The sequence below is a fragment of the Primulina tabacum genome, chromosome 3 (genome assembly GCF_025594145.1).
Source record: "Primulina tabacum isolate GXHZ01 chromosome 3, ASM2559414v2, whole genome shotgun sequence".
Classification (NCBI taxonomy): domain Eukaryota; kingdom Viridiplantae; phylum Streptophyta; class Magnoliopsida; order Lamiales; family Gesneriaceae; genus Primulina; species Primulina tabacum.
Window position 1 is genome coordinate 17,421,721 of NC_134552.1, and position 26,624 is coordinate 17,448,344.

The 26,624-nt window shown below is 33.9% G+C and overlaps 1 protein-coding gene across 1 annotated transcript; it reads right to left on the minus strand.

The window, feature by feature from the left end:
• Positions 1-4,989: 4,989 nt before the first annotated feature.
• LOC142540884 (ethylene-responsive transcription factor ERF114-like) lies at positions 4,990-6,795 on the minus strand. Its single transcript, XM_075647321.1, has 2 exons — positions 6,368-6,795; positions 4,990-5,856 (listed from the first exon to the last, which is right to left on the minus strand). The coding sequence occupies exons 1-2, from the start codon at positions 6,519-6,521 to the stop codon at positions 5,213-5,215; spliced, it is 798 nt and encodes a 265-aa protein (XP_075503436.1). The 5' UTR covers positions 6,522-6,795; the 3' UTR covers positions 4,990-5,212.
• Between the last annotated feature and the right edge of the window lie 19,829 nt (positions 6,796-26,624).

A 26,624-nucleotide genomic window follows, 5' to 3' on the forward strand; every position in this document is an offset into this window, starting at 1 on the left:
ACATGAGAACAGTTATTATCCTTTGTGAACATTGGTAAACTCATTGAAACACAGTAGCCTGCAAATCATGTTAGCCAACTTCCAAATAAATCACGTTGTGCAAGAGTAATATGGGACATGCTCTCTCGAAAGAAGAAGATGTTGGTAGAAGAATCGAACTCATGAGTATTGACCAAATGTTCACATATTTTATCAATTCCGACACTCATTAGGAAGCTATTTGTTGATACTGGGTTGTTATTGAAGCAAAGATGATCGTGACAAACTATAATCGTAAGTCCTTACCTAATAATTCTCTACTTTCAAATTTAAACGAATTTGTGATGAGACACCGAAAAGCTTGACCAAAGCCGACAAACGTCGAAGCGGACTTGGAAACTTATAAAAATATAATAATAACTTAGGAGAAAAACGATACGAATTATTATAAAATAACGTATAAAGTGTCACGCCATTAAACCAAGTCTTGTTTTGACCAAATACGTGTGGTAAAGGGACCATACTTCCTAAACTTTCTTCGAGTTTTTCTACTTTTATTTTAGAAAAAATAAAAAAAAATTATTTTTCACATTCCAATTGCAAAACCAAAAATTCTTGCGAATGGAATAATTTGACTACCCACTAAGATTATTTTTAATATATTTTCGTTAAAGGATCGGGACTATAGGAGTTGATTCATATTATTTTATTTGACTTTCTAAAGTTTATATTATCACTACCCGAGACCGAGATTAGTAGACACCGAGTCACCGACATTGTTTTACAACCACACAGTTGAAAACAGCAAGCCTCGTAGTACAATATAAACTAAAAATCAGTTTATTAATCATAATCAATCATAAGAATGTCTTTACAAAGTATATTCCTTAAAACGATAAAAATATGCGGAAGTGTTTACAATTTACTAAGCGAAAACTAAAATAAACTTCTTGATTCTTTTTATTATCAGCCCCCAAATTGGTCTTGTTTATCTTCCTCGATTTTTCCTCTGATTTATCTGGAGAGGGTGGAGTAAGGGGTGAGTAATATGATCGTCACTCAATAAGCGGGGGCCGTTCGAGCACATACATAACAAATAACACATGAATTTCAAAAAACACGTATCATATCACGCATAACATGATTCTCATAACATGTCATCATCATCACCATAAGCATAATTTTGGCCAAGATACTGAGATTCTTTTACTTTACATTGTTTACTGATATCATACCCTAATCTTTACTTCTGTAAGGGGGCGATGTCATATAACGGTACAATCCCACCGTTTAAGGGCCATAAACATATCATGCATATTGGGATTCCCACCCATATCTAAATGAATTCTCACAGTGCCCAAAACATGAAACATACGATAAGTAGAAACAGAGTAACGGTGCTTGACCAAAATTTTCAAAACTGAAATAACTCATACGCAAAATATTTTAAAACAAGCCCAGCCCACTTAACTTATGATTGCTTGGAAAAATTCGAAAATAGCATAAGAATCATGCAAACAACACTTCCAAAACGCAGCAGCACTTCAATCGAAAAATCAATAGTCTTGCATAATTATTTACAACTTATTGCACCGTTGGAATATCACATATATGTTATGTTTTATCGAAATCAAATACTACCATATTTTTTATTATTAGAGAAATTTATATTTTTAGTATTTTATTTTTGTCTCATTACTATTTTGATCATTCATACTGTCAATTTTTATTTATTGAAATTTTAATATTTTTTTATCGAAACTTCATTAATGTCACAACAAAACGACATCTAAAAATTATTAAATTACAACAAAACAAATTAATATAATAAACTATAACTAAAATTTAACAATATAAAATATCAAAAATACAATTTTCTCTTATTATTACTATTATTATTCTTCAAAATAAGCTTGATCAGTTCAAAAGGTTTGATAAATAAGATGCACGTGTGGAGAGAAGAATATTGTGGGACGGCGCCGAAAAGCTTGTGGACATATCAAATATTTTCTTGCACGGAAGCAAAGAAAAATCAAAGCTTTAATTAGGTGCCTTTCATTCTTGTAAGCCAAGAAAAAGAAGAAAATTATTATAGCAAATCTCTTCTAAGATGATTTCACGTATTTTTATTTCGTGAATCGAACCAAACATGTTCATATTTTGGTTTGAAAAGTATATAAAAAGTAATACTTTTCATGAGTGATTCAAATAGAATATATGTATCAAAAAATCGACTTGTGAGAACGTCTCATATTTGTTTTTTTTTTTTGAAATATTAATACATGATCGTTCACTCTTGGATAGACAAGGATGGTATCCCTTAAATATACGAATCATAAAATTCAATACATAATTTTATAATAAAAGCCAGCTTTTATCTTTCGAAATTTTGTATATAGCAATCGATCCAGCTCTATCTCCTTAATTTTACTATCTCAGCCTTTCTTTGAAATCTCGATCCATCCATCGAGTTTCGAGCTCGATCGAGCTCGAGCTCGAGTATCTCGAACTCTGCTCATTAGCTTAGAATATTGTGTTTACGAAATATGTTCGTACATATTTCGCAAACTCATACAACGAGTTTAACTAATTGAGTTTGAGCTCATTAATTAATGTTCTCTGTCGTCAATTAAATTAATATTGATATTTTAATATATTTTTTGGAGCATGAGAATGAAATCAATTGTCACAACAAGCTTTTATCATTTATTCACCTACGAACGAGAAATTATCGAATTTAATTAATTATAATTTGTTTCCCACACCCAAAAAAAACAATAATATATATATATATATATATATATATATATATATATTATTTAAATAATTTCATATGATTTTTTATGCCTGTATAAAATATAATGATCCCAAGTCAAACCTAAAATACATAAAAATCAAACCATTGCACAATAAGAAAAATCTAATATTCGAAAGATCATATATAAAATCAATAAATGGCTACTAATTTCATTTATATATATATATATATATATAGCCGATTACAAAGACTAGCTTACTAGAGTTCCATTTTCCAGATTTCACATTTGGAGTGATTCTATATCTATAATTATTTTATCATAAGTAGTTAAATTAATAAAATAAATATTTTTCTATATAAAATGTATAGAGATGGATATATGGATACACTTTATAACAAGGTGGTCCGGTTTTCAAACTTTGGAAATGCCAAACTAAAAAGATAGATAGAGCATCTGAATTAGCTTCTCAGGCAAGTTTATTATGCTCTTTGTGACCTTTTCATCTTTCTTTTAACTTTTCTTTTCTTCTTTCCTTATTTAGTTTTCAGACCAAATATGATGTAAATATACTTTGCTTCGTCTGTGCTTAACGATCCTTAACCCTTTTTGTCTTCATAAAGACGACATATATATATATATATATACTATTTTATTAAGTTTGAGACCCTTAGAGTAACTAACTTTGGTGTCATGGTCTCTGTTTTAATAATTATTTATATTAATAAAATGTTAAAGTTTTAATGTAAGTTATATGTAGTTCAGTGGATAAAATCATTGTTTTGTGGGGTTTAGGTCATATGTTCAATTCTAATTGAGGTTATTTTTTTATTATTTTATTTTTCGATTTAATTTTTAATTTATATATCGAAATTACAGTGTAGTCCCTCGCTATTTCTTATAATTATGTTTTGATCCTCATTTTTTATTCTTTTATTTTTCAATTTATTTTTTAATCTATATATCAAAATTACAGTTTAGTTCATCGCTATTTCTTATAATTATATTTTGATCCTCATTTGAATATAAATCAAATGAATTATAAAAAATATTATATAAGCACGCAACGCGTGCGTCGGTGCACTTGTATATATAAACACACACGACGACGTTGATGTGAGATAGATTATATATTCTTAGGATCTAATATGAGCAACTCAATTCAATATGATCTGAATACTAGGGTTTCTATGTGGATGCATGCTATATATATTGCGAATCGATTAACATAATAATATAACTTTGTTTCCTAGAATTTCAGGCTATATATGGTTTTTGTTGGAGAGAAATAAGGATATATTTTTTGCATAGGAAAAAATAATGGTTGAGAGAAATATTTATGCATAAAATTTTAAATTTTTTGTTCCGACATAGATCTCCTTAAATCAGCACGTTGACATAAATTTTGCATGGTTAATTTCCTTGTTTTGACACATATCACAATCAAATGTGTTATAACTTAGGAGGAAGAAAAACATATATCTTTTGACATTCTAATTTGTTGAGCTATTAACTTAACCATCTCATACATCATTAATTGGTACATACTATTGAATGTTTTGGTTTAATCCCCAGATTTGGATAATTGGTACGAGTTTGCCGAACCCTATATCTTTGTGACTGGTTGTCTTTTTCTATAAAAAAAATTTCAAAAAAAAAGTAATATTTTTTTATGGGTGACTCAAAAAAATTATGTGTTTCACAAAACTGACATGTGAGACTGTCTAACATAGTTTTTGTGTTATTAATTTTATCAAACTTCTTGTAGACTTTCTCCTCATTCATATCAAATATCAATCTTATTTATTCTTTTTAAAATCTTGAACCCTAATGTCACCATTTTCAAGAGGGTTCAATTATAATATTTTATATTATGTACCTTTTTTTTCTAGCTCTGTATTTTATATTTTATCGGGGCAATTTTTTATTTTTTATTTTTGTATAAAAATCCCTCAAATATCAGTAATAAGAATCAACTTAGAGTATTTATTATCAAATATACTGTTAATTAATAAGAATTAAAAAATATATAAATTTATGAATTATTATTTTTCTTTATCATAGTTTAAATTGATTTAAGATAAAATATTAATATATAACGACAAATTTTTTATTATTTTATAAAAAAAACAATTTACTATACTAAGTACAAATGTGAATTTGTTTGATATATAATTATAATTAGTTATAATTAAAGTTAAATGTGTAGTTAAAGATATATTATTTTAGAGAGAATATTATAAGTAAAAGTACACAAATCATGCTTGAAATAAGCATTACATACACAAAGCCTGCGTGTCATGCCCGAAACCTTAAACAAATCCATTACGACAAAATAATTATGAAAATGAACCAATGTTTTGGTTGGTTACATTCTTTCAAAGACATCAAAACTCCAAAAAAACACACAAAAAAAAGTTAAAACTGAAATAAAATAAATAAAAGGAACGTCCATGCGATGACTTTTCCATACTGCCTCATGAATCTTGATCCACATTCCAATTACCTTCTCGATCACTTTTCTGTCTCTCAAATTCTTCCCAATTTCGAATAGAATAATTAGAATTATTCGAAGAAGAAGAAGATGTCGATGAAGTTCCGAATTGTAGCTGAAACCTGAAGAAATCTTGCTCTTGTAGCTGCTGAGAAGAAGAGGATAGACTTGGTACTGCGTTATGTAACGAACCCTCATCATAAAAATAAGGTCCTGATCCACTAAGAGAGGTCGAAAAATTTTGGTAACCGGTCGAATTATTATAACCATGATCAATTACACCGGACGGCGCCAGCTGCGAGTTATATTGATGAAAATTCAGATGATTACTATTTTGTTGATATGGAGCTGGAAACTGAGCACCACTTATATTACCAAAAGGATGTGTGATGCAACTAAACTCGGATTTTTCGGCTTGTAACCTTTCGGGAAAGTTTAGTTTTGCTTTGCTTCCTTTGAATTTGAGTGCTGCTTCATCGTATGCAAGAGCTGCAGCCTCAGCGGAATCGAAAGTTCCGAGCCAAACTCTTGCTGCTTTCTTGGGATCGCGTATCTCCGCCGCCCATTTACCCCACGGCCGCTGCCGCACTCCTCTGTAGTGTCTTCTCTTTTGGTTTGGACTACTCCCTTTTCATTTCATGTAATAAAAACTAGTCATGATATGTGAAAATAGCAATTTTTAATTAATGGAAGATGCATTTTTTTGTACAGGGCAATCTCATTTTTTAATCTTTTACAAAAAGTATATAGTTGGTAGTGCATTTATTGTATTTTTTAAATATCGTCTACTGAAAATTATCAAAAAATGTCACTCTTATACAACACTAGAGCCAAGAACTAGCACAGCTACGTACACAAAGGTTTTGATCGATATATGTATCATCGTGAAAGAGTATCACAAAACAGTCTAATTTTTACCACACAACTCGCGCACACGCACCCACACGCATACATATACTAGCAATCGAATCACGTGTGTTCTATGCGCATCAGTATATTGATGGTTCTTCGTTCGAATAGTGATTTTTAATTTATTTAATGAAAATGATTTTAAATAACAAACCAATTAATTTATTATACACCATCGTACAAAAAAGATTTGAGGGTTTAGTAATCCTACATGTATGGATATTAATACCTTCTTCTTGAACGAGAGATGCAGGTGCGGCGGTTGAATGATGATGATGGGGTAGCCCCGCCGATGGGTTTAATACATCGACAGAATCGGGCAATGCTCGATTTTCTCTGGTGCAGCCGATGACTTGGGATAGAACAGATACCATAGCCGACATGTCGTATTGGGATCGAGCTGAGTATACAGGGAATAATGGGTCATGACCATTAATATCCGCTTTCTCCTCCGATTCATTGGATGAAAAGGGCCTCTTCCCATTTCTTGGATCCACCGTGACTGTCTTCTGTTCTTCGACTTGAAGTGGAATGATCAAAAGAGGTGAGAGTGATTGATTGTGTAGATGGGGAAGCTAAGGTTTTATAAGGAGGAAAAGAGGAGCTCCACAAAGTTGGAAAGACAAATGAGCAAATATTTCATCTAGGGTTTTTATTTTCTTGAAACTATTATTTTAATTTCTAGGGTTTACCTTTTTTTGAACAAGGATTTACTTGGATATTGATTATGACATATTGAAAGAAATGACAAGCTAGCGCAATATTATAATTAAGTGTAATAAAATATATTATATAGTTTCATAAATTTTATATATTATAATTGAAATTGAAATAAAATGGCTAAAAACTGGCAGCTAGCACAGCCAGTGCATGTGGAACAAGGATTTTGCCTCAAGTTGGTGCAGCGACAGGCTAATGTAGTTGCTCATAAGTTGGTGAAGTCGCTTGCTTATGTTCCAGTCATATGGTGTGGATTCTCCGTAGTGTCAATCAATTACATGTCGACATTACGTCAGAAAAATAAATAAAATTGTAGCAAAAAATTTTTTATAAGAGATTAAGACTGAAATTTAATGATATAGAAAACCGAAATCGTAAAATGATCATGACCAAAACTGCAACTTTACCTAACAATCATATTTCTTGATCAAACATACAATTTTGTTTGGCCAAAATATTCCACCCGAAATCATTTCCAAGAACAAAAGCGAACAAGGTCATTATTTTAAGATTTTTGTTGTGTGAAAATCAACTAATGTATTGTCAACTTTTGAAAACGTAGCTCAAACAGTTGATTCAAACTTCAAACTGGTTATTAATTCAAACACTAATATCAACACGCACAAATTTTTCTCTGTACTTTATTAGAGAAAACATTATCTTATGTTTTTTTTTTCACCTTTTTATCATGCGTCAACTTTCCAAATTTATTTCGAATTCTAAAAGACATATAAAAAATACTATTAAAAATTATCGATGATTTAAAATTGGATTGATTTAAAACAAATCGAAGTCCAACCAAACACACCTTAGATTCTGATTTTTTTCCCAACAAAAAAATAATGTATTTTTGTGGTTAATAATAAGATGATTAATGATATTCACATGTTGATAGGAATGTTCACAATGTATTTAGTTCTTTGAAAGTTTGGTCATTTATATTATCAAATTTCAGTTTTAGTTTTGTATCTTCTGATTTTTTGTAATTCTAGACATATTTCATTAGAACTTTATAGAATAAGATCTCGATAGTATGGTAGAAAGAATGATTCATCTATTTCTTTCTTACCATATTATCAAATTAATAGAATACTGCACGCTGATTAAACCCCCCTCATTTCATTTAAGTTAAGATGCGAAATTGGAATCATTTTCCTTAGACTTCGTCAACTTTTGTCAAAAGGAAAGTTTTATTCAAATTCATTTGAAAATTCAAATGAATTAATCATTTTGACTAACTGTTTTTGCATAAATGATAAGTAGAAAGGCGGTAAGAACTAGAATGAATAGTGCAGCAGCAATAAATGCAAGAATATTTACTTCCATAATCTTATCGATTTTTTTACTTTACAATAACTCGGGATTTAATCCCATAGAGATAATAAATCTTGTCAATTTTTTCGAAACTGATAAAAAAAAAAGGTATCCTCTGAACAACGAATTCATAAATAGAATTGAAGCCTTAGATAGAAAATGTCACGTCCCAAGACAGGGGTTGGTTGACACCGACGTTGCTATCAAATTTACATTTGAAAACAACTAGCCTCGGAAGTACAGAATTCATAAATCAGTCTTTTTATTCATAAATACTGAATATTTCAATGTCTGATACAAACTCAATGTCAAATGCTTTACAGCGGAAATGTAAAACCAAATATAACAGTATCTTAAATGATGCAGCGGAATAAACATAAACTAGAACTGATAAGCAACGGCCTTCTTCATCAGCCTCAGAATTGAATATGCTCTTTTTTTTCTAACTTTTCTTCCTCGTTCTTATCTGAGATGGGTTTGGTGGGTGAGTGATATGGTTGTCACTTAGTAAGCAGGGGCGAAAATAACTCCCAATTTTCGAAATCGTTTTAACAGAAACAGTAATACAAAAATATACAGAAAACTCGTATTTTCAGAACAGAAATCAGAATTCAGAAAACACAAGTTTCAGAACAGAAATCAGAATTAGTAAGCACTGAGCACGTTAGTGAATTTCATGGCTAAACTGATATCTGTCCCCTATATGTTCTCTCTTCTAAGGGGTGAGGCCAAAATCAGAATCAGAATTCAGAAATGTTCAGAATATATATTCCTACTATTAGTTCACTAGGGAGTTTCAGTGCTTCAAAATAATATATCAGAAATTAAACATACAGAAACTGTGCTTTAAAACAGAATTATCAAACGAATTTCAAGGTATTTTTATATAAAACCACTTACCGTAATTTGCTAGAGTTTCGGTTGAAGTCTACTGGAAATCTGGTTGCTCTCGCTACTGGATTTTACAGCTCGAACAAGGCACTCTCTTAGCTCGAAAATTTAAGTAATAATCTCAAGATTTGTGTAACACCAATTCAGATACTTGAGGGTGTTATTTATAGGCCAAAATCTGACTGTTAGACTCCTTATTAATGGCCATAATCTGCATTTAACAGTCTTTATTCCATTTTAAATGCTTCAGTTTACAAGTCATGAGTTGGATTAGTAACTGTCTGCTGGAATCTCGTTCTTCTGCTGTTGGATTCTATCTGCTGGAATTCTATCTGCTGAAAAATATCAACTTCTGAAATATTAGCTGATGCTGGAATTGTTAGCTTCTGCTGGAATTTTCCTTTGCTACTGAATATTGCTAGCGGCTGGAAATATTAACTTCTGCTGGAGTTTTGCATTGCTGCTGAAATGCTGGAAATTCGGGTTCTCACATCCCTCCCTCCTTATGAGAAGTTTCGTCCTCGAAACTTGGCTATACATGATCATCAAAGAGATAAGGGTATTGTGCTCGCATCTTTTCTTCCAACTCCCAAGTAGCTTCTCTTTCGGTGTGATTGGACCATTGTACTTTGAAATATGGAATAGTTCGTCGCCTCAGTACTTGGTCTTTGTTATCCACAATTCGAATTGGAATCTCTTCATATTTTAGCCCTTCATTTAAATTTCCCTCAACCAACAGTGGTCCAGCTTCAAGAATATGACTAGGATCGGAAATATATCTCCTCAGCTGCGAAACGTGGAATACATTGTGAATTTTTGACATGTCGGGTGGAAGTGCTAATCTATAAGCAAGTGTTCCCACTTTCTCAAGAATTTCAAAGGGTCCGACTTATCTAGGATTCAATTTCACAGCCTTATTGAATCGGATTATACCTTTCATGGGTGACACTTTCACATATGCCTTTTCTCCAACTTCAAATTCCACGGGTCGTCTTCTCTGAGCAGCCCAGCTTTTCTGTCGATCTTGTGCAGCTTTTAATCTCTCCTTGATCAGAGCGACTTTATCCACTGTTTCTTGGATCATTTCGGGTCCAACAATGGCTTTTTCTCCTACCTCATCCCAATACAGTGGTGATCGACACTTTCGTCCATACAGAGCTTCGTATGGTGCCATCTTAATACTGTTGTGGTAACTATTATTGTACGCGAACTCAATTAAGGGCAGATGTTCGCTCCAATTACCACTGAAGTCTAGAGCACATGCTCTCAGCATATCTTCTAGAGTTTGTATTGTCCTCTCAGTTTGACCATCACTCCGAGGGTGATACGCCGTACTAAGAGTAACTTTTGTCCCCATAGCTTGTTGAAAGCTCTTCCAAAATCGGGATGTAAACCGAGGATCTCTGTCGGATAGTATGCTAGCTGAAACTCCATGCATTCGTACGATCTCATTCATGTACAATGTGGCTAGCTTGTCCAAATTATAGTTCATGCCGACATGTAAAAAATGTGCAGATTTTGTGAGTCTATCTACGATTACCCATATTCCATCATGACCTTGTCTCGACTTGGGTAAACCAACTACATAATCTATGGAAATATGTTCCCATTTCCATTCCGGGATTTCTAATGGTTGAAGAAGTCCACCAGATCTCTGGTGTTCTGCTTTGACTTGTTGGCACACGTGACACTTAGAAACAAACATTGCCACGTCCTTTTTCATTCCACTCCACCAAAAAATTTTCTTCAAATCTCTGTACATCTTGGTATTACCAAGATGGACTGAAAATTTCGACTTATGTGCCTCAGACATTACTTCTTGTCGAAGGTTATCTGTAACGTCCCGGAAATTTAAAGGTCCACGCAAACCACATGCATGCAATTATTAAATTCTCTTGTATTTTAATTAAATGTTTTAATTGCATGAATTAATTATGTTATGCATATTTACATGTTTAAAATATATTTTTCTACATTGTTGCATTAAAATGTCTTTTTAAAGGTTATTCGAGTTGCGACCGAGGAACGGAGACCAAGGGCTGAAAAATAGAAAATATTTTATTAAATAATTATTTTTAATTATTTAAAATATGGGTGATGGTTTTTCATATTTTTGAAAATAAGGGGTTTTGAGGTGATTTTATACGCCGGGGCGTAAATTTTATCGGTGTTGGTTTTTCAACTAAAATACGAGCTTTTTGGCAACCCGGCTAATAAATTCACAAATTTTGATAGGATCGATTAACGTATCAAGAGTGTTTAGAAGGGGGTTGAATAAACACTCACAATTAAAACTGATCTTTTCGAATTTTGAGTTCAGTTTGGTGAAAAACTGATTCTCAGAATCTTGTTGGTCAATGACAATCAGTTAAACTAAAGTAGTTGCGGAAAGTAACTGAATGAAAGATAGAATACGAAAATAAAATACACAAGGATTGTTTCTGGGATGTTCGGAGATTTCAATTACTCCTACGTCACCCCTTTTATCTCAAGGATAAGATTTCCACTAAAAGACTTTGATCGAATACAAGATTTGTACTGATCCACTTCAGTTTGGACTTACCACTGCCAAAAACTGAAACTCTTAGTATTAAAAAATGTTCTCAGTGCGTAACTGATCTTAGCACTATCGAATTTAACGAATATTACAAAGTGCTAGTGAGCTCAAATTGTAGCCTTGACTCCTACGAATAAACCAAGTAAGAGTGAGCTAGGATTTTGGCAAAGTAACAGCAAGCTTTGAATAGAGTGATCTCTCTTTTTTATTCAGCTGTTCTTCTGTCATATTTATAAGCTTCCCTTCCAACGGTAACTTGAGATATATTTGAATCTTTGTATTCGTTGATTGCCACTTCATTATTTCTTGGGCATTGTTTGCTTCATTGTAATGCGGCATCTTAACTGCTTTAGCCGAAATGCATTGTTCTAAGTTGTATTGATTGAAGTGCGGCGTTTCATATTCATTTGCAGTCTTCTATGTCTCTTTTTCGGTTGAGTGTTCTTTTCCGAGACATGTTCAGTTGAAGGATGCTTAGCTTAAAAGCATACGGATGAATGTATCAACTAATTGGTTTCCAACTTATCAGTTTTCTTTATTAGATCAGCTGATTTCAGTTGTTAAGTTCAGTTGCTGAATATAATCGCGCGTATCAGTTGGTTGATCAGTTTGTCAAACTCCAGAATTTAGAGTCTGGTTTTCAACAAATTTATTTAAACAAAAACATTGTTAATATTTTATTAAATCCTAATTAAAACTAATGGGCTTAATTTAGAGGCTTGATAGTCCTAAAAGCCTTGATGTTAATTAATTAGTATTTAAAGTGTTAAATTAACAAAAAACCTACACTTTTTGGCATCAAAGAAATCGGCCACACACCCCCTAAATTCTGAAATTTCTCTCCTCTCAAAACACCACACACACGGCACTAAACACACAAGTTTTGAAGAAAATTCGAAGGGCAAAGGAGAAACAAGCCAAGGTTGCGATCCGTTCTTCGTCGTCAACGATTTTTCGTGCGTACATAACACAAAGACACGCCATACATCTCTTTTTTCTCATCCATCATATCATAATATTGTTTAAATAAAGTATGCATGAAGAACTTGAAGCCACTTTTCTGTATTTTCGAAATATTGCACATATAAGTTTCAAATTCATGATTTTTGGATGCAATAAATTGTTCAGGCATGTTAAGGGGTTGCCATGATGTCAAGTTATGTTTAAACAAAGATTTTATGTGATTTAGAGTCACACAATCACCAAACTCATGCCAGAAACCTGGGAAACAAGAAGAAAAAAAAACGTAAATTGCTGTCAAGGGGTTTAGGGTGATCGGGTTCCATGGTTAAGGGGTTGGCTTGGCCTTGGCTTGGGCCAGGGCTCGGCCAGGGGCTGTCTTGTGTCAGGGAGGAGTCCTAACCATGCTAGGACTCGAGTCATTTGGGATGGAGGAGACCTTGCCAAGCAAGACTCTACCCGAGAAGCCTTCCTGTCATGCGCAGGTTCCAGCGCTTGCACAGGAGACGTGGGGCTCGGCCTGGGGTTCAAGGGCTGGGTCAGGGTGCATCCTAAGGGTCCTAGACGAGTGTTGGAAAGGTGGGTTAGAGGGCCAAGTCATGGGCTAGAGTCCTAGACACCAAAACTTAGAGTCCATTCTTCATGTAACTCTCGGCCAGCAGATGGGTTATTTAGGGGCCTTCGTTTTTGGGGTAGGCTTGGGTTTCTTAGTGGTTTAAAGGTCCAGTAGGGTACTTTAGGATGTTGGTCAAGTTTTGGATCAACATGGTTCGGGGGTAACTCGTGGAAATCGAAGGTTGGCTCGGGGTCGTAGTTTAGGCGTCAAAATAGGGTTGTTAACTAATCAAATTGAAAAACGGCTCACGGAGGTCGAGTCATGGTTCATAAGGGCTAAAATAATATAAAAAGACTAAATTATGAATTTAGGAATTTTATATTAAAGTTTGGGATTTTTCGGGATTAAAACACCGTCAAAACAATTAATTAAAAATAAATGAAAAAGTCCAATAATTAAGCTAAATAAAATTATGGAAAAATTCATGTAAGCTTAAATAATTATTTGGGACATGTTAGATTCAATGAATTCAAGAAAAAGTCAAAAACGGGGAATTTTACGTCCAGGGGTAAAACTGTCTTTTTACACCTAAAAATTAGTAAACGTCATGGCAGTGCCCTGAATACTGTTTTATGTGCTAATATGATTATTTCCTTTAGTTATGGATATTTATGGAATTTTTTTATGTTAAAATGATATTTTAAATGTTTATGAAATTTTATATGTTAAAATGATATTTTAAATGTTTAGGGAATTTTATATGTTTATGATTTAATATGTCAAAATGTTATTTTAAATGTTTTGAGTTTAAAATGTCATTTAAAATGTTTATGAAATGTTCATGATTAAATTATGATTTTTAAGTGTCCATGGGATTTTTATGATTTAAGGAAGACATTTAAAAGACATGTTGCATGCTTGGTTTCAAAAACGAAAATGTTATGTTATCCATGATTTTATAAAGTGATGAGAATGTTAAATGTTGAAGGAAGTGAAGTAATTGTGACTAATTCGTTAATGTTGGAGATATCGTGAGGGTGACGGTCCCAGTGGGAGCCCGACGATCGTATTTTCATCATTTCGAATATGTGGTAACGGTTATGTGGTAACGGTTTTGTGGTAACGGTAAGAATGGGAATATCGTGAGGGGAAAAGGCCCCAGAGGAATCTCATTTATGGGAAAAGGCCCCAGAGGGAACCCCGACGATCGTATTTCTACTCGAAAGAGGATAGGCCAAGGCTCAGTTGACGGGTGAGAGTATCGCTGATGTCCCCGCCGCACAGTACTGTGGTTACATGTAGATGGATTCATCGAATTTTGAGGTTTATGTCATGATGAGGAAAGTCACAATTAACGATCTGAATTCAACAAAGGAAAAGGAAAAGGAAAAAATGTTATGATCATGAAAAATGTTTTATGTCATGTCACGTTGAGGAAAAAGAAAAAGGTTAAGGTTTATGTTATGCATGTCATGAAAATGTTAATGCTTAAGGTTGATGCATCATTATGAAAATGTTTCTATTTAAAGTTCATGCATCATAAAAGGTTTACGAAAATGTTCATGATTGAAGTTTATGCATCTTCATGAAAACGATATTTTAAGTACAATTATTTTTCACTGTTATATGTTGATTGTATTACTTGCTATAAAGATGATTGTGTGTTGAGTCTTTAGACTCACTAGGTGTGATGGATGCAGGTGAGGTTGAGGGAGGTCTTGACGGATGATTTGACTGGACTGAAGGCGCACACAACCCGAGGACCAGCGCTTCTACTTTTCCGCACTTACGATTATGATTCATGAATTTCGTTAAATATTTTAAGACTATTTATTTATGCTTTTGAGAGATTTTTGAGAGGTTTAGTATGGGCTATTTTTTTTGTAATGCCTGAGATTTTACCATCGTAATTAGACATTGATTAATTGACAGAATTGAGATTTCATGAGCTAAAATAAGATGTGAAAAGAGAAGCCGGGCGTCGGTGCATCATAAGCCAAGAGGTTGGACAGAACATCTGGCACCCGAGCGGCACATTACAACCGCCCGAGCGCCAATGCACCATAAGTCTACCCTTCGGACAGAACATCTGGCGCCCGAGCGGTAGTTTTTGACCGCCCGAGCGCCAGGGGATGAGAATATGAGGGCTTGGGCAGAAAGTCTGGCGCCCGAGCGATAGTTTTTGACCGCCCGAGCGCCAGTGTTTAACAAGCCAAGTAACCGAACAGAGTGTTCGGCGCCCGAGCGGTAATTGTTAACCGCCCGAGCGCCGCTGGAGATGAAAGAAAAACAAGCCACGTATCATGGACATGCAATGAATATATATATGTGTTAATCCTTCAGAAATCATCAGAAAGAGTCGAGAATTCTATTCAGAAAATCCTTACGCCTTTTATCTTGTAGATTCATGATTTGTGCAAGATCCACCCGTCTGATTTTCAATCCGACTTCAATACTGAGTTTCTATCGACGAGAGCTTTAACTGGACGTAAGTTTTATGATGTTTTGTGATGATTTGAAATTATGATACTGCCAGAATCAGATATGATCCATATATATTGTTCTTGCGATATCAGACATGGTATAATCGAAACCGGATCAAGGAACGGACTGTTTATGCAATTGTTATGAATTTTCAGAGTTAATTTGATTGTGATTAGACCGAGTTGATATCAGAATTGTGTTGTTATCGATTATGAGATGTTGGGATTGATATCTGATTGATACTGTATTGCTGGATATATTGATATTATTCAGATTTGGATCAGATGAGTTGTTGATTCGTATATACTGATATTATATTGCCGGTATTGCGGGCTTGTACATATTTGAGTTTATGATATGTTAATGTTGAGATTAGAGGTTGTACTGATATTGATTATGAGTCGTGTTATTATATCTGTGATGTTGAGATTGACGGGGTTATCGAGATTGTATTATTATGCCGTCGAAACATCAGTCGATTGATTTTGATCAGATTCAGTATTGATTGAGATTGTATCATGATATCGTTGATATGGATCAGATTATGTTTGAATTGAGTATTGATCAGAACAGGTCTTGAATTAAGTTATACATTGATGCAGTGTATTCGATATTGTTATTGCCAGATTGATTTGACAGGCAGTGAGTTCGAAACTTCGACAGAACGAAACGAAAGGTATAAATTGATGTTGATGTGGGATTGCACAACTCGAGTTTGATTTGATTCGAGTTTCCCAAAATCACATACTTTACCTTATTGCATTGATATTTGCAATTGAATGAGATTGATATTTTTTATCTATTGATTTATGTATTGAGTCATAGGCAGATACGCCTAGTCGTAGACGATTGATCTCGTGACAAGGGTGCCTTATAGTGATGGAATCTTCACTGGGCCCATTGTACATTGTCCAAGAGGTTTGGCAGGATATGCCAAGGCTGATATACCTAGTTAGTGGCTGATTCGCCAAGACGCCGGACGTTTGGTTATATCGAAGTGGATAGAATTGGAGTTTCTTTTATTACTGATGTTCGATATGGAAAGAGCCAAAGTCCGCGAATAAGAACGTACCACCACCCCGATCGAGAGTGTAGGTGGGTGTATGTTCTTATTCAGATCGGGATCCCTAGATTAGGATGAGTCGAGTCAGAGTCTAAGAATCACGGAATGTGATTCAGAGTTTGTATTGATTCATGTTTCTGATTTTGATACATGTTATGAATATTTGTTTCATGCTGTTATATTTGTTTATATGAAATGCATGTATACATGATTTTTACTGGGAATGTAATTCTCACCGGAGTTATCCGACTGTTGTCTTGTTTGTATGTGTGCATGACAACAGGTGGGACAGGATCAGGATCAGGAAGAGGATGGGAGATTATGGTTAGCGTGGAGATCCGGGCTCAGAGGTAGAATAGGATTCAGCACTTGATGTATAGTTGTTGAACCCTAGATTATGTATATCAAATAGATTACTATTACGTTTCCGCATTTATATTTTAAAAAGAAAAAAAAATTAGTCCCACTTTTCTTAATTGTTATATTTGACATTAATAATGATTAAGACATGAATTAGCGTCCAGGTCCCCACAACAGGTGGTATCAGAGCAATAGGTCTAGAACTGTAGGTTCTTGAGACTGAGATAGAAGCTAGTGAGCGGGGTAGAATGAGTTTTCTTTTCTTGCATGTGATTGCTAGCATGTGATTTATTATAATGTTAAATTACATTGTATATGCTAATATTACAATATGTGTTTACTGTTTTTGAAGATACATGTTACCTGAATATCTGAGTTGATTTGATAATGTGTATTATTTGAGAATGAATCAGAACCGATTCTTGATCAGAGGTAAGCTAATCAGAAAAGGGTTGAGACGGATTTGTCTCATGTGATTGCTAACTCTTGTGATCATCAGATATACCTCCTCGAAGAATCCCAGAACTGGGATAGTATCTTGATTGATAAGATGGATTTTGTCACTGTCTTTGGTCTAGGCCAATATGAGATTGCTTCAACTTTCTTAGGGTCCAAAGATACTCCTGCTGCTGATATTATGTGTCCCAAGAATACGACGCTCTCTAGCCAAAATTCGCATTTCTTGAACTTGGCGTACAGTTCCTTTTCTCTCAGCTTCAGGAGGGTGAGATAAAGATGTTCTTTGTGGTCTTCTTCACTTGACGAGTATACCAGAATATCTTCGATGAATACCACAACAAACTTGTCAAGAAATGGTTTGAACACCATGTTCATGAGATCCATGAATACTACCGGAGCGTTTGTTAACCCGAATGACATTACCATGAACTCATAGTGTCCATACCTCGTTCTGAAGGCTGTCTTCGGAATATCGTCTTTCTTGACCTTGAGTTGGTGGTAGCCTGACCTTAAGTCGAGCTTGAAAAAGACTGAAGCTCCTTTGAGTTGGTCAAATAGGTCATCTATCTTCGGAAGCGGATACTTGTTTTTGATTGTGATCTTATTCAGCTCTCTGTAATCAATACACATTCTCATGCTTCCGTCCTTATTCTTTACAAATAAGACAGGAGCTCCCCACGGAGATGCGCTTGGTCGGATTTTCTTCTTATCCAACAATTCTTGAAGTTGCTCTTTGAGTTCTTTCAACTCTGCCGGAGCCATTCGGTACGGTGCTTTTGAGATTGGTGTAGCATTGGGAACTAAATTAATCTCAAATTCAACCTCGCGGTCGGGAAGTTCGCCAGGGATTTCTTCAGGAAAGACATCCGAAAATTCTTGTACTACTGGAATCTCTTCTAGTGCAAGTGTGGTTTCTTCCTTTACCTCGCTTAACATAGTTAGGTAAACTTCTTCTCCACTTTTCATGGCTTTCCAAGTTTGAGACGCAGAAAGAAGAGTCTTTCGTTCTTTTGTCTTACCATGAAATAAAAGTTTCTCTTGGTGTAGAGCTTGGATGGTTACCGTCTTTCCATGACAGTCTACTAAAGCATGATTCTTGGCTAACCAATCCATTCCAAGAATTACGTCGAATTCTACCATGTTCAGTTGGATTAGGTTTGTCTTGAAACTCTGATTATCTATGAGAACATCAATATCCCGATATAGAGTGCGAGTTTCTAAAATCCGATTTGCAGGAATTGCTACTCTATAGGGTTCTTCTAAGTTAATAGGCTTAGTTCCTAACTTTTTGTCAAATCTCTTAGACATGAATGAATGTATAGCACCACAATCAAATAACACATACGCAGGCATATCATTGATTATAATGGTACCTGCTACGACATCATTTGAGTTGTCAGCCTCTTCTTGAGTAAGAGCATAAACTCGAGCATTTGTCTTGTTTTCCTTAGGCTTGTTTGGAGTTGTTCCTCCTGCTGGACCATTCCTTGGATCTGGAAGAGGGCATTGAGCAATGTGATGGTCCATCTTTCTGCAACGGAAACAAGCTCCAGAATTCCTACGACATTCACCAGTGTGAGCGAATCCACAAGTTTGGCAATTGACTCCCTCTTTGCTTGATTGAAAAGACGTGGTTCCTTTAGCTGGAACACTGGTGAATTGATTGCTTGAAAATCTAGGCCTTTTGAATTGTTGGCCCGGTTGGTATTGGCTTGATTGAGGACGTTTGAGTTTGTTCTTGCCTTCACGCCTCTTGATGTCATTCTCAGCCCTGATGGCGGCTCCCATCAATTCATCAAAACTATTGGGCTCGATAACGGCAAGGGCAGATTGAATACAGCTGTTCAATCCCTTCTTGAAGCGATGCATCTTCAAGGCCTCGTCTCCCATGATGGTTGGGGAGTAAGTTCCCAATGAGTGGAACTTGGATGAATACTCCACCACTGACATGTTTGATTCTTGAACCAAGCTTTCAAATTCTGACAGCTTCTGCACTCGAACTGCTGTCGGGAAGTACTGCTTCAGAAATGCCTCTCGGAACCTTTGCCAAGTGATAGGTCCCGCCCTTACCGTAGCTGGTGAGACTCCTTCCCACCATTTGGCTGCTTTATCCACAAGAAAATGTGTAATCACACCTACCTTGATCCCTTGTGGAACCTCAAGTAGTCGAAGATGATTCTCCACCTCTTTCATCCAATTTTGTCGGACCTCAGGATCGGAGCTTCCATCGAAGTTTGGGACTCTTGCTCTTCGGAGAGCCTCATAGTGCTGTTTCATCCCACTCTGAGCTGAAGGTGGTGGTTGTGGCTGATTAGCATTAGGGTTCACTAACCCTTGTAGCGTTGTTGCCACAATCGTGGCTATAGCCATCAAGTCCACCTGACTGAGGTCAATTTCTTGTGGTGGTTGTGGTGGTTGTTGTGCATCTTCATCATTGCGGTTATTGTTACGGTTATTGTAACGAGGATTACGGTTGTTTCTAACTGGTCTTCCGACCATTTTCTACAATTATTAAAGTTCTAAGGTTGATGGCAGAATAGAGACTAAACGAAGGAAGCAATGATTGAGTAATTGTTCAAAATTAAATATGAAACCAATGGATAGAAATAAATTTTTATTAATTTTCCCAAGAAAGTGAAATTACAACGAAACATCGAAATTGAAAACAGAAATGCAATTGGAACAAGTGATATTACAAAGAACTACTACTGCTAGTCTAATCTATCACTTCTTCTAATCCCAAGTCCATAGGGTCCTCTTCGATATCTTCTTCTTCTAGATCCTCCTCGGGTTCGACTTCATGGTTGGCTATCACTGCTTGCAGGTGTTCGATGTGACCATGCAGAACTGCATTCTGGTGTATTTGGATCTTCTCAACTAATGTATCACGTAACTCGATGAACTCTGCCACAGTCTCTTGGGAGGTTTCAAACTCTTCTTGAGTTCTCCAATTCCTCTCTTCTGCCTCATGCAGATAATGAGCATAACATTGAACGTCACCTCTCAAGTGTTATGCTCGACGTTCTAATTCATCTTTGTCCAGCTCTAGGCATTAGTTATGTTCCTTGAGTTTCTCTAGCTTCCTCTCTAAGCTCTTAATGTAGCTACTATGGTCAGTCATATCGTACATCCAAAACATGGAAGTGAATGTTCAGAAATGATCTCGAAAATACAAGTCAAGTTATAGACGAATACTGGAAAGAACGAAATCAGTACTGCCTATACATTTAATAGAAGAAACAAGTCAAAATTTTTCGGTCTTAGAATTGCGTGAAAATTTTACTAAAAATCCTTCACATCAAGAACATGAAGCGTACCAAATTTGGTGCAAAAATGCTAAGCCGTTTGGAAATGAAAATTCCTCAAAATTTGGAAAATCTGGAAAATTTTACGGAAATGATGATATCCATATCTAAACGAAGGATTTTGGGGTTCGTCGGTGGTGCTAGAACAAAAGTTTGGTTCTAGATTAGGTTCTCCTCGTCGAGAGCTTTCCAACGCATACTTTTAGTAGTAAAAATTCCTCCTGGATCAAAAGTTATGGCCGTCTGAAGTTTGCGCGAAAAACACCTCAACTTCCATGTCATTTGCAAGGTCTACTGCATACGCTTGCTGGAATTCGCGGTCTACTGCAATTCTGGTGCTTCTGCAATCAGTCTGCTGCTTTTCCAGCACTGCCTGCTGCTTTCCAGCACTGTTAGAACCAGTCTGCTGCATTCTGAGTCTACTGACCCAGTCTTCTGCATTCAGACCTACTGGTTTCCATCTACTGGTTCTGGTTTCATACTACTGGTCTGATACTACTGTTTTTCGGTCTACTGGTTATGGTATACTGGTTTTTCTGTTATCTGCTGGTTCCGGTCTACTGATTTTTTTTCTACTCATTTCAGTAGTCTATTACAATAGCTTATTTTCAGTAGTCTATTACCGAAACTTATTTTCAGTAGTCTATTACAGTAGCTTATTTTCAGTAGTCTATCTCAGTAACTTTCAGGACTTATTTTCAGAAGTCTATCAGAACTTATTATTTCTAGTTCCTCCTCCCCAGATTATGAAACCTGGTTTGCTCTGATACCACTTCAATGTCACGCCCCGGGACGGGGGTTGGTTGACACCGGCGTTGCTCTCAAATTTACATTCGAAAACAACAAGTTTTAGAAGTACAGAATTCATAAACCAGTCTTTTTATTCATAAATACTGAATATTTCAATGTATGATACAAACTCAATGCCAAATGATTTACAGCGAAAATGTAAAACCAAATATAACAGTATCTTAACAGATGCAGCGGAATAAACTTAAACAAGAACTGATAAGCAACGGCCTTCTTCATCAGCCCCAGAATTGAATCTGCTCTTCTTCTTCTAACTTTTCTTCCTCGTTCTTATCTGAGATGGGTCTGGTGGGTGAGTGATATGATTGTCACTCAGTAAGCAGAGGTGGAAATAACTCCCAATTTTCGAAATCGTTTCAACAGAAACAGTAATACAATAATATACAGAAAACTCGTATTTTCAGAATAGAATTCAGAATTCAGAAATCACAGGTTTCAAAACAGAAATAAGAATTAGTAAGCACTGAGCACGTTAGTGAATTTCATGGCTAAACTGATATCTGTCCCCTATATGTTCTCTCCTCTAAGGGGTGAGGCCAGAATCAGAATCAGAATTCAGAAATATTCAGAATATATATTCCTACCATTAGTTCACTAGGGAGTTTCAGTGCTTCAAAATAATATATCAGAAATTAAACATACAGAAACTGTGCTTTAAAACAGAATTATCAAACGGATTTCAAGGTATTTATATATAAGACCACTTACCGTAATTTGTTAGAGTTTCGGTTGAAGTCTACTGGAAATCTGGTTGCTCTCGCTACTGGATTTTACAGCTCGAACAAGGCACTCTCTTAGCTCGAAAATTTAAGTAATAATCTCAAGATTTGTGTAACACCAATTCAGATACTTGAGGGTGTTATTTATAGGCCAAAATCTGATTGTTAGACTCCTTATTAATGGTCATAATCTGCATTTAACAGCCTTTATTCCATTTTAAATGCTTCAGTTTACAAGTCATGAGTTGGATTAGTAACTGTGTGCTGGAATCTCGTTCTTCTGCTGCTGGATTCTATCTGCTGGAACTCTATCTGCTGGAAAATATCAACTTCTGAAACATTAGCTGATGCTGGAATTGTTAGCTTCTGCTGGAATTTTCCTTTGCTACTGAATATTGCTAGCTGCTGGAAATATTAACTTCTGCTCGAGTTTTGCATTGCTGCTGAAATGCTGGAAATTCGGGTTCTCACAGAAAATATCTTTCTTTGAATATACTCGAAACAATGACTCGATTGTGTAATGATGATTCTACAAAAAAAATACTTATCCAAAGGGTATGATCCTTTTTTGAACAAATCATTTTGGAGAACAATTCACAAAAGTCCTTCACCATCAATCCTAAAAAAAACTTCACTAGACAATTTTTTAAATAAATACTGGGATAAACAGAATTCACGATATCATTCTTCTCAATATTTTTTCCTAGAAATTGAACATAAATGAATAAATTTGCTAAAAAATCATTACAACAGAAATTGTTGATTGCTTAAATTTGATAATATAATATAAAAAATAAAAACGCAAAGAGATAAATTTATAGAATCAAAGGATAATTTTCTTTGTATTAAAATATTCCACTAACTAATTTTTTTAGCCAGATTGGGTGTTGAAGAAAATAACAAAGATTAATTTCAGGCATAAAATTCAGGCCTTCCTAATATTTAATCCAGAGTTTTTAAAATTGTTCTAATTTACGTATTTTTTATGCCAAGATCTATATCTATCTATATATATACATATATATCAATGATTATGAATGGTGTTGTCAAGAAACAAAATTGGATACTCAAAGATATGTACCTCATCACTAATTAGAAGATTAAGGCTATGTTTGGTAGCTATGATAAGAGAATGATTATTAAATAATCACCATTTATCTCACATTTGGTTCATTTTTTATTTAGTCTGCAGGCCCTTGATTATGATTGAAATCCCGCACTATTCATTTTATTTGTGTGATTAAATATCTCTCCTCAAAAAGTGTGATAATGTATAATTTTTTAATAGTGATCGTGATAAGATTGTATTTTGACCATAATACCCTTGAATTGTCTTCTTCAATATAATATGAAAATTAAAATTAGTGAAAATTTAATGATTAATATAATATTTATATTTTTATTATATTTTTTTATAAATTAATTTCATATATTTTTATTATTTTCAATTTTTTAAAGAAAATAAATTGTAATGCAAATCTATCTTAAATTTAATTTTTATAAATTTTTAATCTTGTTAATTAATTATTTTATAAAAATAATATTTATTAAATTCTAATTTATTTTGTTTACTGATTTAAATTAATTTTACTAAATATAAATTATAATTATAAATATTTAATTATCTATCAAATTATTTTAAGAATATTTATAATTATTTTTAAAAACAATAATATTTTAATTATTATTAAACTTTATTTAACATTAACATTTAAGATATTATTGTTATTTTAATTATTAAAGTAAATACATATTTACAAATTTATTTCTAATAAATATATTTAAATTAAATTTAATAAATTTAAATTATAAATATTTAATTATATATCCAATTATTTTAAGAATATATATTTAATTAGCACTTGGGGCATTTTGGTCATCACAAACACCATACTATTAATCAATATATCTCATTTTTTAATCACTCTAATTACTAATCATTTACTTATCTCATCACACATACCAAACGGAACCTAAGGAATTAATTAGAATATTGTTTCCGTTTAAATTGTTTCGAGTGGACACATGCTCACAAAAATTTGCATATATTTTCACACAATTGAGTAAATATCCAAATATTATAAATTTGCAATGTAATTTATTTGCATGCATACAGTGCTTAGCCCGTTTTATGTATAAAATAAAATACTATTTAATACATGATCATGCATATTATGCATGATAAAGAATCGATAATACATAATTTATGTCGTATAATTAATTATATGATGTTTGGTGTATATATTAAGTGTTGATTGAACCATAATCTCATCGACTACACCAAACAATATAACAATATATGTTGAAATAAAATATCTATTGTGTGTTCTGGAGCTCCAAAAACAATATCAATACTGTCAATTTTGTTGAAAATAATATATTTAAATGTTGAAAAATAATATTTAAAATGTGTGTATTGAATATTTGAATATTGAATATTTGAATGTTGAAAATAAGAGTTGTAAATATTGAAAATTAGTGTGTGATGATGTAAGTAATGATGTATTTTATTTTTGGATTATTTGTAAAGAAATTCTATAAATAGCCTCACCATTTGTGAAGAAATTCACAATTGAGTAGAAAGAAAAATATTATAAAGTGTGTAGTTTGGTAAATTTTGAGAGTTTGAGATTTTTACTTTTTACCATAAATTTTTACTTTTCACCACACGTTATCAGCACGAAGCTCTAAAAGTCCTCCATACTTTTCCAAGCTCCAAACAGAAGAAAAAGGTAACAAAAGTAATAATATTTATTTTACTGTTATTTATTTATTGTGTATATATTTAATATATAATATAATGTTATTATTAGAAATAATAAAAATAAATTTTTCAAAAACTTGTTATAAATCCTGGGAGGATGTTAAGACGACATTCCACACTCCCGGTAAGGGATACGACAAGTATAAAATCCTATAAGATTTTTAAACAAAATAACTTATGACACATCATTATAATAATGTGATATGATATACATAATTATTTAAACATGACTAATATTATATACACCATATTATTACCATAAAATTATACAAATACAAACATTTATTTTTTTGTACACCAACGATCATAAACGGTAACAAAACGGCTAGTTTTTGCCCTATAAATATGATCTCACAAACTCTTTCAATCACTCCAATTTTCTCATATTCTCTAAAAAATTATTCTTCATCAAATTTTTCGAAGAAAAAAGAAGATGGCTTTCTCAAGATTATTTTTAATTATTTTGGTTATCATACTCACGAGTCTTTTATTTATCGGAGAATATCCTCCTCGTGTGTTTTCTTTATTTTTACAAATGCTTGTACTTGTTGTTTATCCATTACTTTGTATTGCAATATTCATTAACTAATAAAATGCATCGTAATTTTTTAGTACCACCATGTCAAATTTGACAAAGCTCGAATTTGTTGCGCTCGACATCACGGGAAAAAATTATATGCCATGGACTCTCGATGTAGAAATGCATCTTGAGTCATTGGGTCTAAGCGAGACCATTAAAGAAAATGGTATATCTTCATCACAAGAAAAAGCAAAAGCTATAATATTTTTGCGTCGACATCTCGATGAAGGTTTAAAATGTGAATATCTCATCGAAAAAGATCCCATGGCTCTGTGAAAAGGATTGAAAGAAAGATTTGAACATATAAGGGAAGTTATACTTCCGACCGCCCGTGATGAATGGAATATGTTAAAATTCCAAGATTTTAAGAAAGCCAGTGATTATAATTCAGCGATGTATCGAATAATCTCGCAGCTAAAATTTTGTGGACATGAGGTTACAGAATCAGAAATGCTTGAAAAAACATTTTCCACGTTTCACGAATCAAATATAACTTTACAGCAACAATATAGAGTGCGTGGATTTGCGAGATATTCTGAACTCATCGCCTGTCTTCTTGTGGCGGAAAAGAACAACGAGCTGCTAATGAGAAATCATCAGTCCCGACCCACTGGATCAACAGCATTTCCAGAAGTAAATGCTGTAAGTAAAAATGAATTTAAACCTGGAAACCAAAATCAAATTCAAAGACAAGGTTTTGGTCGAGGTCGAGGTCGTGGACGTGGACGTGGACGTGGAATTGGTCGTGGTTGTGGTTGTGGTCGAGGCCGTGGTTTTGAAAACAATAGAGATAGTTATTTTTATAACTCATCTCAAAAGGACGTCACGAACCACCCACAGAAAAGGCATCATGAGAACATGAGTGTTAATGAAAATCACTCGAAAAGATTTGAAAGTTCTTGTTTCAGATGCGACATTCCAGGACATTGGTCTCGTATTTGTCG